Here is a 17916-nt window from a genome sequence, read left to right as displayed (position 1 = left end):
TTCGCAGGTAAACCTGACACGATGGATTGGATGGCTGGTGGTGGGGCAGTGGGTCAGGATAAATGACAACCTGCTCCATTTAGAACATGCTAGATTTAAGGCATGTCTGTGGCATTCCAAGTTGGTCGTTGTGTTTTTGTGCTCTGGAGCTTGGAGGACAAACCAGGTGCCTCTGTGCCCCTGAGACAAGTTTCACAGTGTGGCCCATTTACTCTGGGCTATCCCTGTTTGAAGATTGTGATGTTGTGTTTTTCTTTGGCTTTTCAGGACTCCAGCCAGGCAATTCCTCTGGTGGTAGAAAGCTGCATCCGATTTATCAGCAGGCACGGTAAGCAGGACCACAGTCTTACCCATATTTGTGCAAAGGTTGGGAAGAACTTCCAGGAATTCTTTGTAGAATAAGAATAGAGATTGCCTTCCTTTGCTAACCTCCTCAGCAAAGAAATAAAATCTTATTTGTTCACATAATGTTTGCTACTTCAGAATGGCCACACCTAGACATTGAGAAAAAGACATCATATGTTTTGACCCCAAATGCCACAGCCACTTACCACATGCCCTTTTTTAGCTCAAGAATGAGATTTAAATTCCAGCTGCTACGTGAGGGAACCCAGCTGCTAATACATGGTGGCAGTAGTGTCATACTCAGCCTCTGAGTGTAGTTATCTCCCATGGCACAGCCTGACCATTTTGTTACAGTGGCTTTCTGTGCCAGTCTGGTTTGGAAGCAACTCCATTTGTAATGTTGCACTGATTCCTAATAGTATTTCATTTTTGTTCTGGTTTGGTCTCACTGGATACAACGTCCACAAGAGCTCAGTCCTAAAGTTGTTTTTAACATTGAGAGTCTGCAGGGGCTGGCTCCTTCTCAACTTTAATCAAATCACACTAATCCTTCTGCTTGGACAAAGCTATATCTCATAAACTCCATTCCTTACCAGCTACTGGTCTGGTTCAACAGAATTTAGGGGTGGAGATAATTGCCAGAGAATTGATTTTCCAAGGTTAAGAATGTTTAGAAAGCACAGATATCTGAACTGGTGCCACAGAGATGTCTAGGAACAGAGCACTAGAAATTGTTTTTAAATATTGTTCTGTCTGGCGATAGGAAGAAGGATGGAATGACCTTCCTGAACTAAAGAGGTAGATAAAGTATTACTGATCTAAATTCAGAGGATGGGTACTTCCTGCCTCCTCTCACCTTCTCTCCCTATAAACTGGGACATTGTTTGGGGTCATATTTGGACACAGTAATTATTTGAGCAAATACAACTTATCCTGTTCTCCATCAGCTGTAATTTTTTAATGTTGTCTCCAGTCACTTAAAGTAAGAGCAGTGTACATCACTATTGAACAATGAACAAATATTTATCAAGCCCCTGATCAAGGCTGAGTACTACACACTGCCACATGGGAAAACAAAAACAGGAGTAATACACTGTTCTTGTCTTTAAGTAGTCCTATGATGCATTTTAGAGAATATAAGTAAGTGAGGGAGAAGTTAAATAAAGAGAGATAAGTGGTGCTAATTCAGAATGGCAGATTAAGAAATTTTACAAGATAGCAATGATTAATGATCAAATAGTTGACAAAGATAAGTCCAAACTAAGTTCAGGGGAGGAAGAATTATTTGTGCCTAAAAGACAATAGAATGGGAGATCTGAACTCCCATTTACCCTTCCAAGTATTTCATTCATTCATTCAATAGAAATATATATTGATTGCTTGTATACCAGTAAAAAGTTTCTGTCCTCCTGAACCTTATATTCTACTGCAAGACAAACAGATGATCAATTGATCTGCCAATAAATAAACAAATTCACATACAATATTTTGAGTGTTGGTGTCTTGAAGAAAAAGTAAAGCGAGTTGAGGAATGGAGAATGGAGAGGGGACACTATTGTCACTGGTTTCAAAGGAAAGGTCTCTCTTAAGAAGGTGACATTTAGCAGAGTTGTGAGGGGTGAGCTATGTGAATATCTGGGGAAGAGCATCATGGGGAGAGGGGACACTATGAGCGGAGACTGTTAGCATATGCAAAGAACAGGATAAAGCCAGCCCTGCTGGAACAGAGTGGAGAGGAAAGTGAAACCAGAGGCCAGACCTTGTGCAACTCTGTTGGATAAGATAGGCATTTGGATTTTATTCTGAGTGAGATGGAAAACCACTGGAGAATTCTGATCCTTTAAAGGATCCCTGGCTGCTCTATTGAGATAAGACCTTAAGGATGATACAGAAGTTACTGAGTAGGCCAGAGAAGACATGGTGGTACCTAGACTAGGGTGTTGTTATGGCATGAGCTAAGAAGTGATGGATTCCAGATATTGTGCCTTGAATTTTCCTATCTTTACCTCTGTGCAGGCACAACACACAAGGAGACAAATATTTAGCACATTTCTATGTTGAGACTCTAGGGAAACAAGTACATGCATATATTGCTGGTGGGAATCTAAACAAGCATAACCCTTTTGGAAGGGAATTTGGCAATATCTAATAAAACTACATATGTACTAATCTCCTAATCCAGCAATCTTTCTGAGAATTTATCATGCAGTTATTCCTCCAGTAATCAAAAATTAGATATTCACGAGGTTATTTGCTGCAGCATTGTTTGTAATTTCACAGTATTAGAAACAACCTAAATGCCCATACATAGAAGAGTGGGAAAACTATGATATGTCCATACAGTGGAGAACCAGATAACTGCAAAAAGACAATGAGTACAATTTCCATAAATTGATATGGAGAGATTCCTAGGATATGCTGTTAAGTGAAAAAAACAAAATGTGAAAGAGGGGCTAGGGCTGTGGCTCAGTGGCAGAGCACTTGCCTAGCACGGGTGAGGCACTGGGTTCAATCCTCAGCCCCACATAAAAATAAGTAAATAAAATAAAGGCATTGTGTCCATCTACAGCTAAAAAATTATTTTTAAAAAATGTGAAAGAGCATCTGTAGTATGTTACCTTTCATATAAGAAGGAAGATATAAGAATATACATGTGCCGGGCGTGGTGATGCACACCTGGAATCTCAGCAGCTTGGGAGGCTGAGGCAGGAGGAGCGAGAGTTCAAAGCCAGCCTCAGCAACTTAGCAAGGTCCTAAGCAACTCAGCAAGACCCTGTCTCCAAATAAAATATAAAAAGGACTGGGGAGTGACTCAGAGGTTAAGCGCCCCTGGGTTCAATCCCTGGTACCAAAAAAAGGTAAAAAGAATATACATGTATCTTCTCATTTCTGCAAGAAATACAGAAAAGATGAATCTAGTGTTTTATTCATTTTTACAGGAGAGAGTTGAAGGGGGTGGAAAGAATGAAGCAATGGGAAACAGGAGGGGGTGGCATTTTTCTGAGTTTACCTTTTTGTGTAGTTTTGACTTTTAGAACTGCATTAGTGTATCCTACAATCAATAGGTAAATTAACAAATAAAACTAGAATGTGAGTAAAACCCCAAAAGGAATGTGAATAATATCAAGAAAAGCTAATTGTACTAACAGTGAGCACATAATCACACTGAAGGGGAATAAGGAAGAAAATAATTAAGCAAGTAACTTTGGAAAACAATGTTTTGACTATACACTGTAAATCTAAAGACAAAAAGAGCTATGAGAAATCTTGTACAGTAGTAACTTTTATCACAGAAGTAAGGGTGAGCAATTCAGAAATTGTGTGTATTCTAGGTTTAAGCAAATACACTGTTGATTTTTAAAAATCTTAAGACATAGTAGCTAGCCACTTAAAAAATATTTGTTCAACTAAATTGAATTTTTTCACAAATAGAAACTCAAGGTATTCATGAACTCCCTAAAAAGCTGTGTTTAAAACTTTTGTATATGAACAAATATATTTTCACATTGAATGGGATTAGTACTCATAACTTTTTTCAATCTCAAAATGATCTGTGACCCACCAAATGCTGAGGATTTTTATATCCTTACTGTTTTCATTTCCCTTGAGAGATAAATATTATAGTCCCCATTATATAAATCAGAAAGCTGAATGGTGAATAGTGGGTCAGTGGAATCCAAGAAGAATTAAAGAAGATGAGGAACTACTGAAACTGAATCACAAGGAAGAGAAAACTCCACTATTTTCATTAGGAAGGGAACAGGAGATGGCTGTTGTAGTTATCATTTCAAGAAAAATCTAGGAGAGGTGGCTCATGCCTGTAATCCCAGCAGCTCAGGAGGCTGAGGCAGGAGGATCACAGTTTCAAAGCCAGCCTCAGCAACTTAGCAAGGCTATAAGCAACCTGGTAAGACCCTGTCTCAGAATAAAAAATAAAAAGGGCTGGGGATGTGGCTCAGTGATTAAGCAACCTGGAGTTCAATCCCTGGCACCAAAAAAAAAAAAAAGAAAGAAAAAGAAAAAAAAAAAAGAAAAGGAAAGAAAAAGAATCTAGCAGAAACCACGTGCATGTCCCTAATTCTGACTACTCAGGAGGCTGAGGCAAGAGGATCACAGGTTGAAGGTCAGTCTGGGAATTTAGAGAGATACTACCCCAAAATAAAAAGTAAAATGAAAAAGGACTGGGCATGTAGCTTGAAGGTCAAGTGCTCCTGGGTTCAATCTCCAGTACTGCAAAAAAAAAAAAAAAAAAAAAAAAAAATTACCTAGCAGAGCAACTCTGCAACATCTGGATCCAGCACAACATAGGAGGTTTTGCACCACTACCAAATAACTTACCCACGTCTGATGGCTTTTACACTTTCATGTTAGTGAGTACTAAGAAAAAGTAAAAAAGATGGATGTGCCATTTGGGTTATGCAAGCAAAGATTTACCTTCATTATCATAAAAAGCCAACTGATTTCCCCCTTTCCTTTCTGGAAAGAATATTGTTTCTCTTCTCAGCATCATCACATCAGGCCCTCTAAACACAGAGCAGTCCTTCAGCATTGGTTCTCCAGGGGAACCAGAAACCAGACCAAGAGAGAGCTCAGAGTGTTTCGGGCCTGCTGCCTGATTTCCATCAAACTGATCTCTTGTTTCTTCTTATCCTTGGGCCCACAGGCCAAGGCTGTGTTTTCTTGATGGTCTCCCCTATCCAAAGCACACCGGTGATGCTCTTTCAGGAAATTATGCAATACTTTACCAACCAGAACACACCAACAAGTCTCTGACATTTCCTTAATACTGTGTTTTTGACAAGTCACTGCATACGTGACTCTCTGTCAGAGCACTTGCTATTTACGTTCTGAGTTTAAGCAACATTATCTGACTCTTGTATCCCATTTGCTAACTAACATAGTACTGCTACACCAGCATTAATGGGATTTTAACCTGGCCTGTCATTTTATGAGGAATAGTCCCTTAGAGGAGCAGACTTAAGTTCTCTTACAAAGCCAGGTACTCACATTCCCTCTGCTTATTTCTCAATGTTGTTTCAGTCAGATTCTGCACTTTCAGTCCTGGCCTATATGATTAACCTCCAAAGGTCTAGCTGATAGATTCCAGCAAAATGTAGACTTATATTGCTTTATTTTTCCCCCCTAAAATAAATGTGAGATTTCTCTGACAAGTTAAGGTTTTTGAAGGATTGTGCCATTATAGAAAGATTTTGACAAAATGCCCAAAATTGAGACCTAGGTCTTCTGAGAAAGCCTAGGCAGTCCTGCTGGAATTAGAGATGCCAAATCAACTCAGTCCCTGGGCCTGGCACTAATGACATGCTTCCTGGATTTCTCATGGGGTTTTCAGTGGCATGTGTGGTGCTATCTGTAAGTCATGTTTCAAGACATGGTGCCCACCTTCTCTGTACTTGCACATCAATAGGCCCCACAAGTCTGGCATTGAGGACTGAGTATGTGATTGCGGCCACAAGGCCTGAGTCTGAGTACTTGCCCTGGTCCTTATTACCTGAATAACCAAGGATTGGTCCTCGCCAGTCCCCCCCCAACCTAAAAAAATGGGATTATTGCTAACCCCCGTTTTGTTATGAGGTTATCCCTTGTTTTGAGGATCAAGCACTTTATTTATATGACAGCATTTATTAACAGCAGTCACTATACAAGCATTATTTTTCATGAATATTTCTACTCTAACAAATCCCAAGAAGACAAAGTTTTTGTGCACAACAATGTAACATAGTATTCGTGCATGTTTTTCTTTGTGTAAAGTAGCAGTCCTGATCCAGTGCGTGGGACAGTGACTGGCAATACTGTCTGTTGACATATCACTTGTATTCTTATGTCCACTCTTTTTCATCAGTACTGAAAGCATTGGCCCCTAGCATAGTGGAACCATGTTAAAATAGCTAAAGTAATCATTATAACCTCACATCTTATGAAACTCCTCTGATGGTACTTAATATCTTGCCTGTCATGAACTACCTTCCATTTCTGACCCTGAGTGACAAGAAAGCACTAACAGGCCACCTCCCCACTTTACGGGTGGGACAGAGAGCAAAGGCAGGGACGGTACCTGCTTGGTAATCTCTTTTAGAGTCAAAAGAGAATTGGGCTGTAGACATCCCTTCCCTTAAGTCTCTGACTTGGTGCTTCCTAATCATCCCAGTGACTTTCCCAATGTCCCTGCACATGTTTGTCTCCTTTGGCCTGAAAAAGAAGACACAGGATGCCTCAGTACACACTGTTGGGGGAGATAGGTATTCAACTAAGCTTGGCCTGTGTCTGCTTTTTCTTCTCCTTAATCACTTTTCCCTGTGTCTTTCCAGGGCTGCAGCATGAAGGAATTTTCCGGGTGTCTGGATCCCAGGTGGAAGTGAATGACATCAAAAATGCCTTTGAGAGAGGTGAGGGAACAACCTGGAAGCTAAGACCGAGTAGTTGCCAACCTCTTGGGTACTGTCTCTACCCTTTCTCCCCCGAGAGGACCCAGCGCTTCCGAAGCCCCCGGGCCTCCCTCTTGAGCTGGCACCTGCTGTCTGCATACATTCCCCATTGGATATGCAGGGGGATGCCCAGCATGTCCCCTTCCTTCCTTCTCGGCCCCACCCATCCTGCCTCCCTCTGTGGATGATCTGCCAAAACCCAAGAAGTTAACTATGATATCCAGGCGGTTTATGGCTTCATCCGGAACCCTTGGTGGCAGTTAATATCAAGGCTAATGCGCCTGTTCATCGTAGCCCATTTATTATCCTGTGGGCTATTAAGGTAATGGGCAAGCTTTGGCAATTTCCGTCACTGTAATGGATATATATAGTTTCAATTTGAGGTTGGTCCTATCATTAAATCTAATTACATCTGATATGAAATTTTCCATAGGGAGCTCTGGCATGATTGTTCTGTAAGTAGGTGTCCTTTGTTGGGGGCAGGAGGAGTGAGAGCTAGTCAGAGGAGCTGGCCTCCTTGGCCTCGTTTTCCTCCCCCAGGGACTTGGTCCCAGCCTGTTTGCATGATTCTGTGAGGGAGATAGTTCTTGTGTCCCAACCTCAGCCCACAGGGTTGTCCCTGAACCTGAGTAGTCTGTGCTTCTGTCTGTCCTCTGGTCTGCTCCACTCATGCCACCCTGCTGGGCGTTGTGCTGAGGGACTGGGACGAGCATATAAGTGGGTCACCCCTTCCCCACTGCCTCTGCTTCATTCTTTGTGTTTTTGCCTCCCTCACTCTTTCCTTTCTGGGGGGGGTGCCTATCCTCAGGAGAGGACCCCCTGGCGGGGGATCAGAATGACCACGACATGGACTCCATAGCTGGTGTCCTGAAGCTTTACTTCCGGGGTCTGGAACACCCACTCTTCCCCAAGGACATCTTCCATGACTTGATGGCCTGCGTCAGTAAGTACCACTCTGGCCTCAGACTGGTTCCTGAGCCGGGGCACCTCTGAGCAAGAAGTGTAAACATTTCCCTGAAGTTCTTTGTTTCCTCATAAGCTTTTCAGTAAAACTTTTAATTTTTAATTTTTTGTGAGTTTATGCTCATTTTCACTCCTTCATCCCTGGCAGGAGAAGGAAGAAGAAGAATGATTTTTCAGTAAGAGTCTAGGACCCCAAGTCAGGACTTCTGGCTTTTTCCTTTCTGGTTTACCTTCATCATAAACTCCTTTGCTTCTCTGGGCTTTAGCTTCCTTTAGTAAAATGCCTTTATAAAAATTCATTCATAAGACTCAATCATTTCAGTTATTTGAAGTATATACGTTGGGTTTGGGCTTTTTATGATACCAGGGCAAAAGTGTATTACAAATGTCTCCTGTTTGTTGCTTTAAACACAACATGGCTTACCTGCTAGGTGTATTCATATATGCTCTCCTAAGAAGTAGTCATCTGGTATTTCTCCAGAGAGAGAGCTGTTTTCTATTTTCTTAGGGGTTCTCTGCCTCTGACTCTAAAATGTAGAGTTTGAAAAGCTCATGATACTGAAACATCCTTTTATTCGTTTCCAAATAATCCATGGAAACTCTGGAGGCTGATCCCATCTGAATGATGGCCCCAGAGGCTGGAAAGAAAGATGCCTTTGCAATGGAGAAAAGATCCTTACCCCAGGCCACTCAGCATCTTTGTGACCCCTGAGTTGCCAGTGTGACTCAGCATTTGCCCTGAGTTCTCTGAGTCCCTCTCTGTTATTATGAGGAAGGCCCAGAGCATTCAAGCTCTCTTGTTTTGTTTGTTGACCTACTGTTTGTGGTATCTTAGTGGAAGTGATTTATGTGGAAGTTAACTGCATTCACCCCTTGGGTAGTGTCTCATGTCTCTGCCCAGGAGACCAAGACAGTCTAAAATCCCAACTGTGGAGATATGCCCTTGCTCCAATACAGTACTTCCCATTTCTTTTTTTGTTTTTTTTTTTGGGTGTTGGGGATTGAACCCAGGACCTCTTGCTTACAAGGCAAGCACTCTACCGACTAAGCTATCTCCCCCCTCATTTCTTTTTACATAAAAGCACTCATAGAAAATAACCAGATCCACATGGGACACTGTGGAAGTGGGAGACTGCCCTTGACAGAGACCACGGGCCTGGTTAACTAACCTGCCCATAGCACCAGAGTCAGGAAGCTACTTTGGTCTTCTTCCCAGATATTTCTACTTACCCGTAGACCTGTTTCCTACTTCTGGCCATGTTGTGCTGATCCCTACTGAAGATAAGGGAGGGAAAAATAAGCCAGACTTGTCCAGAGGAGGAGGATACATGCACAGAGTGGGCAGGACAAGACCTGCGCAACCCCTTTCCCTCTCCAGATGCAGGACCTCCAGGATGGGTGTTAAATAGTCATGGCCAGCTCCTAATTGTTTGAATAAGAAGGTGGTAGGTGCTGGGGAGAACATCTCCAGCCCCTTTTGTGCCCAAGGATTGTATACCTTAAGTCTTGAATCAGTAAATGTGTGGAACCCAGCATGTGCCCTGCTATAACACCCCACTCCCAGGAGCAATTGGGATGACACTCCTGTCACTGTGTGTGGCTTTGACTTAGCACTCTCTGGGCTGCACCTGCTGGTAGTAAGGGGCTTCTGACCACTGTTCCCTGGGATCTCAGGCACAGTGAAGGATAACACATAGCTTTCTTCTTCCAGCAATGGACAACCTACAGGAGAGAGCTCTGCATATCCGGAAAGTCCTCCTGGTCCTGCCCAAAACCACTCTGATTATCATGAGATACCTCTTTGCCTTCCTCAATCAGTGAGTAGCCTTCCCAGTGAACAGCTGAATCAAGCCTTGGTTTCAGCTACGGGAATTTCCATATGGATCTATCATCCATCCAAACACATATTTAACACCTAATGTGTGCATTTGGAACACCTACTGTGTGCTGGCCACAGTGCTAGGCTATACGAATGTTATTGCTAAATGAGAGAGGAAAGCCTTGATATCCTTTAGCTCAGTACCAGGGAAGGGGACATAATCAGGTAAAATAAGTACTTCAAAGAAGAAAGAGTAAAGAAGGGGGTAGAGTACAGGATCTGAGTTGGGGCAGAAGGTGAAAGGAGGGAAAGCACTTTAGATGGGTGATCATCAAAGGCCTCTCTGAGAAGACAGGGTGTGAGCAGCAACCTAAATTCAGTGAAGGAGGAGCCATGGGCATGCTCAGGGCTCCAGAGTCATGGTAATAGTGGGTCGGATTTGGGAAGTGATTGAAAGGAGCAGTGTTATGATCTGATTTATGTATTTTTTTAAAACTGGCCAAAATGCTTTGTGATGTTACTATATACGGTTGCAAAGAGAAGGGAGCTGGGTCCCAAGGTTATTGTAGTCTGGCTAGTATGTTGGCAGACCGGAGGGTGGTGAGGAGGGGCAGGTTTAGGATGTATTTTGAACATGATGTTGATCGGACTTACTGATAGGCTGGTATAGACTGTGAGGGAAAGACAAATCCTACATTTTTGGCATGCGCAATGGGGAAATTGTGAAGCTTATCCCTACTGAAGATAAGGGAGGGGAAAGATAAGCTGGACTTTTTAGAGTCGGGGAAGACAGATATGGAGGAAGGACCCTGGACAAAGTGTCAAGGTGGACAGGGTCATTTGAAGCAGCTGTTGGAATCCAAATGGAGATCTGAACACAACAATCGATGCTCTGAGAGAAACCTTGGGTGCAGGTGCTGGTATGAGCGTCACCCAAGTATCGCCAACATTTAGCCAATCACCTCGGAAGTGAGCATAGCTAAAGGAAGGTCTGCCCTCAACCAGAAAGGCCTGGGGCCGAGATGGGGGCATTTCTTCTTTTCCAAGTTTGTGTCCTTGCCAAGGGCAAGCCCTGGGTCCCAGCGCTGGTGAAGGCAGAAGCAGGAACACGTGGTGCTTCCCGTCTGGCACCTCTTCTTCACTTGGCTTTCACTGCCACCTCTCCCGCTACAACCCAGAACAAAGGTTATAAATGGGCAACCGAGGGCCAGGTAAGGTACCCGGCCGTGCTTCCTGCAGGTCTATTGTGTCTAGAAAACTTTAACTATTTGGGGATTTCACTTTTTAGACATTTCAAGCCCTAGTTTTTTTGAAAAGTGGTTAGACCTGGCAATACTGAACCGGCATTCCTGAGGTAGCAATTCCCTATGGGGTCACGGCTGCCCTCTAGAGGGGCAGCACTCCCGGGTTCACTACGGTCCCCAGCCCTCCTCATTTCTCCATAGTTCGAAGGCTGGCATCACATGTCATTTATCATCATTCTGACTTGGTGAGTTTTCATATAGTGGAGAAAGAGTTCTCTGGACCCATTAATCTATCAAAATAGCAAAGACAAACAGTAAATCAAGGGGCCAGGGTATTTTGGGCACATATTTCTTTGTGAAGATGGAGTGTTTATAACATGGTTGATTTCTGGGTAAAAGAAATGCAGCTTCCAGGCTGTTTCACAAGCGTCAGCTTGCTTACAGGTTCAAGGTCAGCCTGGCCCTATAGTTATCTGGGTAAGTGGGCCCTGTCAGAGGTGCCTACATGATCATGTAGGCCCACTGCTGCCCTGCAGAGCTGTAGAGATCCTGGTCTCCATGAGGCTGTGTCTGCTCCACTCAATGACTGGGCCTTTGACACAGCATGCAAACTGCCTTGAAGTTAAAACCCTCATGACTCACACAGTGTGTTCACATGTGACCTACAAACTGCTAATAACTCTTGAGTTAGTCAGTCCCCTTAGGGCCACCAATCATCGTCTCCCCTCATTGACCAATACCTGCCCTCAACATGAGTCCAGCATGAGCAAAGAGCATGATAGTGGTGGCTAAATAGGGTGGGAGGAGCAGGGAGGGCCTGGGGTGACTCTGGATGAAAGTACAATTTCCTCTTTCTCTTCCACACATTTTCTTTCTGAGCAGGGGAGGAGAAACGATAGACTAAGCATCTTGCAGAGCTGGAGATGATGGCCATTGTTGAAGAAAGTGTGGCAACTGCACCAATTCAGATTATTCTTTTAGTTTTGTTTTTTGATTTTGGGTTTTTGTTTGTTTGTTTGTTTGGAAGGGAAGGTACCAGGGATGGAACTCAGGGGCACTCAACCACTGAGCCACATCCCCAACCCTATTTTGTATTTTATTTAGAGACAGGGTCTCACTGAGTTGCTTAGCGCCTAACTTTGACTGAGGCTGGCTTTGAACTCGTGATCCTCCTGCCTCAGCCTCCCGAGCTGCTGGGATTACAGGTGTGCACCACCACACCCAGCTTTTTGTTTTGTTTTGCTCTTTATTTGATTTTAAAAAGATTGATTTTATCAAATTAATCAAAGTGTCACATTGAAAAGACATAGCATTAAAATAATCAGTGTTTCCTAAAATAATTAATAGAATGCAGGACATAGGTGATAAAGAAGACCACCTCCACCTCCCCAGGAAGATGACAGCTGATAAGTGTGCACTTACCAGTAGGTGTAGCAATCACTGGCATCGTTGAGACTGCCTGGGCCCACACTTTAAGGACCCTTCTTCTTTATAGTATGTGTATGTGCACCCTTTATCTCTGGCTATGGTTTGTTCTTGGGTCGTTTGTATACTCAATGTCAAGAAGCAAATAAACTAATATCTGGTGTGGATGTGGGGTTAAGAAAGGAATTTTTTTTAAAGATGAGAGGTATTACTGCATGTTGATAGGCATGTGGGAATGACCAGGAGAGAAGAAAACTGATAATGAAGGAAAGCGAGGACAGTGGCTGCAGGAATCCTCTTGAGATGGTGAGAGAGGATGGAATATGCTGCGTAGGAAGGCAGGCAGAAGATAAGGACAGAGGCAAGCCAGGTGACAGATGCAGGGAGCATAGAAGATGGATATGGGGAGTGAGGGAATGCCTCTGAAAGTGCACCAGGATAGCTGGAATTAACTTTCCTTTCTTGTCTCCTAGAGAGCCCTTGGGGAAGTCAGCGGAAGGCTGGTAAATCACAGCTGTAGAGGGGAGCTGAAGGTCTCCACCTGGGAAAGCTTTAAAAGGCCCAGGGTTTCCCAGCTCCACGTTTTCCTGGGGGTGTGGCCAATAACACAACATCTCCTCATCCCTCTCACACTCAAATCAGGTCTGGGGCTGTGGCTCAGTGTCGAGTGCTTGCCTTCCACGCACCAGGCCTGGGTTCTCTCCCCAGCACTAAGAGAAAACAAAACAAAACAAAACAAACAAAAAAGTCTGTCCAAAGCTTAATACTCTCTCTGAGGATTTAAGGTTTTGAGTCTGGGTTCTGGAGTCCTCAGCTTATTAGATAATTCCTGTTGAGGAATAAAAATAGGTAGAATCCTGTAAATTAATGACTACCAAATGTCAGTAGCTCTGACTTCCATTCCCTGTCCTGTATCAAAAAGCAAATGGAATATTATAATTACAGAAAATATTTGAACACAATTTGTGTGCTAGGCACTGTGTTAAGTGCTTTGCATATATTGTCTCATTTCATCTCCCCAACAGCTCCGTGAAGGAGGCAGATAATTGCCCCTATTTTATTTTATCTGGTATCGGGTATCGAACTCAGGAGCACTCAACCGCGGAGTCACATCCCCAGTCCTATTTTATATTTTATTTAGAGACAGGGTCTCACTGAGTTGCTTAGCATCTCAATTTTGCTGAGGCTGGCTTTGGACTCACAATCCTCCTGCCTTAGCCTCCCGAGCTGCTGGGATTACAGGCATGTTCCACCACCCAGCTAATTGCCCCCATTTTATAATGAAGAAACTAGGAAACTAGACCCACATTAAAGAACTAGTGGGAAGCAACAGAGCCAAGAATCAAAACTCAGGCCTGTTTAACTCTAATATCCTTGAAATGTTTTATTTTTTTTTTCTTTTCAATCTAATCAGACAAATGCTTATATCAAAAAGTAAAAAATTCAGAAATGTGCATGATGAAAACAAGTTTCCATGGCAACCCCAATTGTCTCCCTCCACCCCAAAAGTCTTGGTTCCTAACCACTATGCCATACCTTTTTAAGATGCACACAAGAGGATGAGTTCAAATAAGTTTGATGAATTCATTTGTGTCATAGACTTAAACTGTAGAAACACAGTCTCTTATAGGAGATGGCATAGATATAAGTCAACAGAAAAAAATACACAGCGTTAAAGCAGGAAGTTGTTACCAGTGTTATTCATCTCAGATATTTCTATAAGAATAAAAATCCTGTGTCTAGTGTTTGAGATCCCCCACTCCCATTGCCTGGTACTAGAGATTGAACCCGGGATGCTTAACCAGTGAGCCACATCCCCCAGCCCTTTTTTATTTTTTATTTAGAAACAGGGTCTCACAAAAAAAAAAAAAAAAGAAACAGGGTCTCACTAAGTTACTTAGGGCTTCACTGAGTTGCTGAGGCTGGCTTTGAACTCATGATCCTCCTGCTTCAGCCTCCCAGCCTCTGGGATTATAGGTATGTGCTGCCACACCCAGCTGGTGTTTGAGATCTCGTACTAGCTACAGCCTTCAGAGTCTTCAAAGATTATTAACACCATGACATGTTACACAAAATTGTGTACATTTTCTGTAGAATCCCTAGTTTTTTCCATTTTTTTTTTTTTTTTTTTTTGATCTGATTGAAATCGAGTCTTGCTATGTTGCCCAGACTGGCCCCAAACTCCTGGGCTCAGTGATCCTCCCACCTCAGGTTCCCAAGTAACTGGGACTATAGGCATGTGCCATCATGCCTGACTCAATTGTCAAATGCTTGAAGACATCTGTGTCCCCCAAATAGTTAAGACCCACTGCTTTAGGCACTAACTTGAATGTTCCCACAGTGGATTGGAAAAGAGAAGGGGATCTTGGTCTGCTTTTTTATTGGGAGTCATAAGATGGGCCTAGACTGATGAGACCACAGACCATGACATTGCATCCTCCTCAAGTCCCTGGTCATTGTAACTACCTATGAAATGAACAGTCCTCTCCTTAGTAGGCTTCCGATGTTCCTTATCTTTCACAGAGCTAGAATTTGCTTTTTTCGGACCACCAGGCTTCCCAGAAACTTGTGGTTTTCTTTCATGTTACCAAAACACTGTCAGATTACACTAAAGAGACATGGCCTTGCTGAAGCCTCCTATCTCACCAGCCCGGGGTTAGTTTCAGTATGAGTCTGTGTTACCTCCTACTTCAGTCCTTCTACTGAGGTTACTAGGGTAATTATCTCTCCTGTCTCTCTGGTTTTAATTTGACCAAGAGCTAAACTTACATACTTCCTAAATCTCTGCTTCCTTTAACTCAAGATCCAGGGAAGGATTATAAAATTAAATATTTGAGAACCTCTGTGAAAGCCAGGCCCAGTGGTGCATTGCCTGTAATCCCAGCTACTTGGGAGGCTAAGCCAGGAGGCCTAAAAGTTCAAGGCCAACCTGGTAATTTAGTGAGACCCTGCCTCAAAATAACAATTTGAAAAGAGCTGAGGGGGTATAGTTCAGAGTAGAGCACTTGCCTTACATGAGCAAGGACCCTGGGTTCAATTTTCAGTTCCACACACATACACACAAGGAAGAACTCCTATGAAGCAATCCATTCCCTGCAGTGTGGGTTTGTTTGTTTGTTTTGGGGGGGCTTGTTTGTTTGTTTTTTGGTGCTGGGGATTGAACCCAGGATGCTGTACCACTAAGCTACATCTTAATCCCTGCCCTTTTTAAAAATGTATTTGTTTTTTGAGATGGGAGTTTCACTTAAGTTATCCAGGCGGACCTTGAACTTACAATCCTCTTGCCCTAGCCTCCCAAGCTGGAACTACTGACATGTGCCACCACTTCTGGCTATCCACTGAGATTTATAACCTCAGTCACTGGCCTCTCTTTCATTTGATTCTAGGTTCTTGAGAACAGTGACTCTCAACTCTTTCTTTCCATGACAGTTAATCACATCCATTGTCGAAGGGGCATGGGGCACATATCAGAAGAGAGAATCCTTGGGTTACAGCTCATTACAGCTTTGTAATGTGAGTCTAGATGTGGGGCATATTAAAAATAAACTCTGCCCAATTCGGAAGGACAGCTGCTCAGATGAAGATAGCCAAGTCTTGGGGCCTGCAGCTCAGCATCAGAGGGCTCTGGTTTCTTCCCAGGATCTGTCAGAATCGGTGCTGGGAACTTCCTGCTCAGGTTCATGAGGGAGAACTTTGCTCCTGAGCAGAGCTCACAGCTCTTCAGGCTTGAGGGGTGGGGGATTCCAGCCCTCTGTGCCTGGACAGCAGGGGACACTAGAGACTCATCAGGTGCAGTGACTGGTTGGCTGGTTGAGGGCCTTCCGTCCTTGGCCAAGATTGGAGGTGTGGCTGGGGCAGCTGCTGACTGAGAAGGGGGTATTCCCAGAATAAATAAATACCTAGTAATAAAGTCAGGCTGCATCCAGAGGAAGCCTGAGCAGAATTTGAACAGTATGCTGACCTTTTCCAGAGTAAATCATGAATGTAATAGTATAAGAGGATATTATGAAAATGAACAAACGATTGCCTTAGCTGTTCTAGAAAGAAATTTAATGTCTTGATGGACTACAAAAGCTAATCAGTTGGCTATTTGTTTGTAACAAGTCTAGAGACTAGAAAGGAATGGCCCTAATAATGTGATCATTTCGCTCTATAATAAGGGTGCACAGTGCATAATGCCTGTGTCTCCTGACCATATCATTACCAGGGCAAGCTGAGGTTCCCCATCTGATCGGGCAGCTTAGCAGGTTGGTCTGTGGGAGCCATATTTAGCTCCGCAGAGTGACATGTTCTCAAGGCAGCGTGGATCAGGTCATGGGTAGGGGTGAGGATGGAGTAGTAAGGAAGATTTGAATGGTGGAAAGGAAGGGTCAGACTTACAAGTAGGAACCTCCATCTTACCTCTCTTTGGCTCCTGAATGACCATCCGATGGTCACCCTCTTCTGTCCAGCTGACTTTCTAGAAGGCCTCTGGTGCGCGCAAAGGCAGGTGGCAATTTGTGGACCTTCTGCCTTTGCTCTTGGCAGTGCCTCCTGTGACTGTGTTTTCTGGGCATTCATGCGAGAGCTTTCCAGCTTGCCTCCTTTCCCTTCTCCTCCAGTTTATCACAGTTCAGTGAAGAGAACATGATGGACCCCTACAACCTCGCCATCTGCTTCGGGCCCTCGCTGATGTCAGTGCCGGAGGGCCACGACCAGGTGTCCTGCCAAGCCCACGTGAATGAGCTGATCAAAACCATCATCATCCAACATGAGAACATCTTCCCAAACCCCAGGGAGCTGGAGGGCCCTGTCTACAGCAGAGGAGGAAGCATGGAGGATTACTGGTAGGGGGCTTAGGGTTGGAGGAGGGTGGGGGTCACCAGTGCAACTGGCATGGGGGCCAGATGGCCAAGTGAAAGGAAAGGGAAACCCCCAGGTCCTCCAACCTCTCACTCCTAGACTTTTCAGGCTGCCAGGGTTTGGGATGTTTCCGGCAGTCCCCTTACCTTAGCCCCACCTGTGGAGTAAGTGCCACTTCATGCCAGCTCCCTTTTTTATGAATTCAAAGTAGTAAGGGACCATCCTGAAAGATAATGACAACAGCATTGATAGTAATACTATTAATTCAATGTTAATAGTAATACTGTGTGTAGAACTGCTGCTCATTAGTCAATAATGTCCCTCGGACTTCTACTTATGCTATGTATTGTGAGGAAAACAGTCCTGAGTCCCGGGAATCCCATTCTTATTGAGAAAAGTTTAGATATGAGGCATGAATTCCTGACTGTGCCTTTGTAAGATGACACTTTAGAATGAGTTCAGAAACTTGTGAAGAGAAAGAGGAGTAAGCTCCACTTTTAGCAGGTTAGGCAATGTCTCACCCTGAAGCAGGATTAAATTCTGTAAGGCAAGGTTTTTTATGAGAACAGAGATCTAAAAGGAATCCCTAGGGTACATTTTTACTAGATCCCTCCATTAGAAAAATAATGAATCATTTCCCAAAAATGGAATCATATTTCTATGTTAGAAATGAAGTCGCTGCAACCCAGAGAGAGGCCAGTGACAGTGTTTCAGGCTATGGTGATGGGGATTTAATCCTGATCTCTTCTCTCATAGTGACCACTCGTTATCCCAGTAGCCCCACCCCACCCCCACCCATGATACCATTTCAGTGTCATTTTCCTCTCTCTTTTAA

At 43.6% G+C, this 17916-nt stretch overlaps 1 protein-coding gene across 5 annotated transcripts in view; it reads left to right on the top strand.

Annotated features, from left to right (window-relative positions):
* Positions 1-17916, top strand: part of Srgap2 (SLIT-ROBO Rho GTPase activating protein 2) — a 237876-nt gene that overhangs the window by 203718 nt on the left and 16242 nt on the right. For all 5 annotated transcript variants that reach the window (XM_047519791.1, XM_047519790.1, XM_047519792.1 and 2 more), the window contains exons 14-18: positions 268-328; positions 6672-6749; positions 7597-7731; positions 9463-9568; positions 16841-17065. In XM_047519791.1, the coding sequence (XP_047375747.1) occupies positions 268-328; positions 6672-6749; positions 7597-7731; positions 9463-9568; positions 16841-17065 (605 nt within the window). The remainder of the gene's footprint in view (positions 1-267; positions 329-6671; positions 6750-7596; positions 7732-9462; positions 9569-16840; positions 17066-17916) is intronic.

This window comes from Sciurus carolinensis, chromosome 12, assembly GCF_902686445.1.
Source record: "Sciurus carolinensis chromosome 12, mSciCar1.2, whole genome shotgun sequence".
NCBI classification, from domain to species: domain Eukaryota; kingdom Metazoa; phylum Chordata; class Mammalia; order Rodentia; family Sciuridae; genus Sciurus; species Sciurus carolinensis.
Note: the sequence above shows the minus strand (reverse complement) of the source record. Positions and strands in the feature narration are given on the sequence as shown.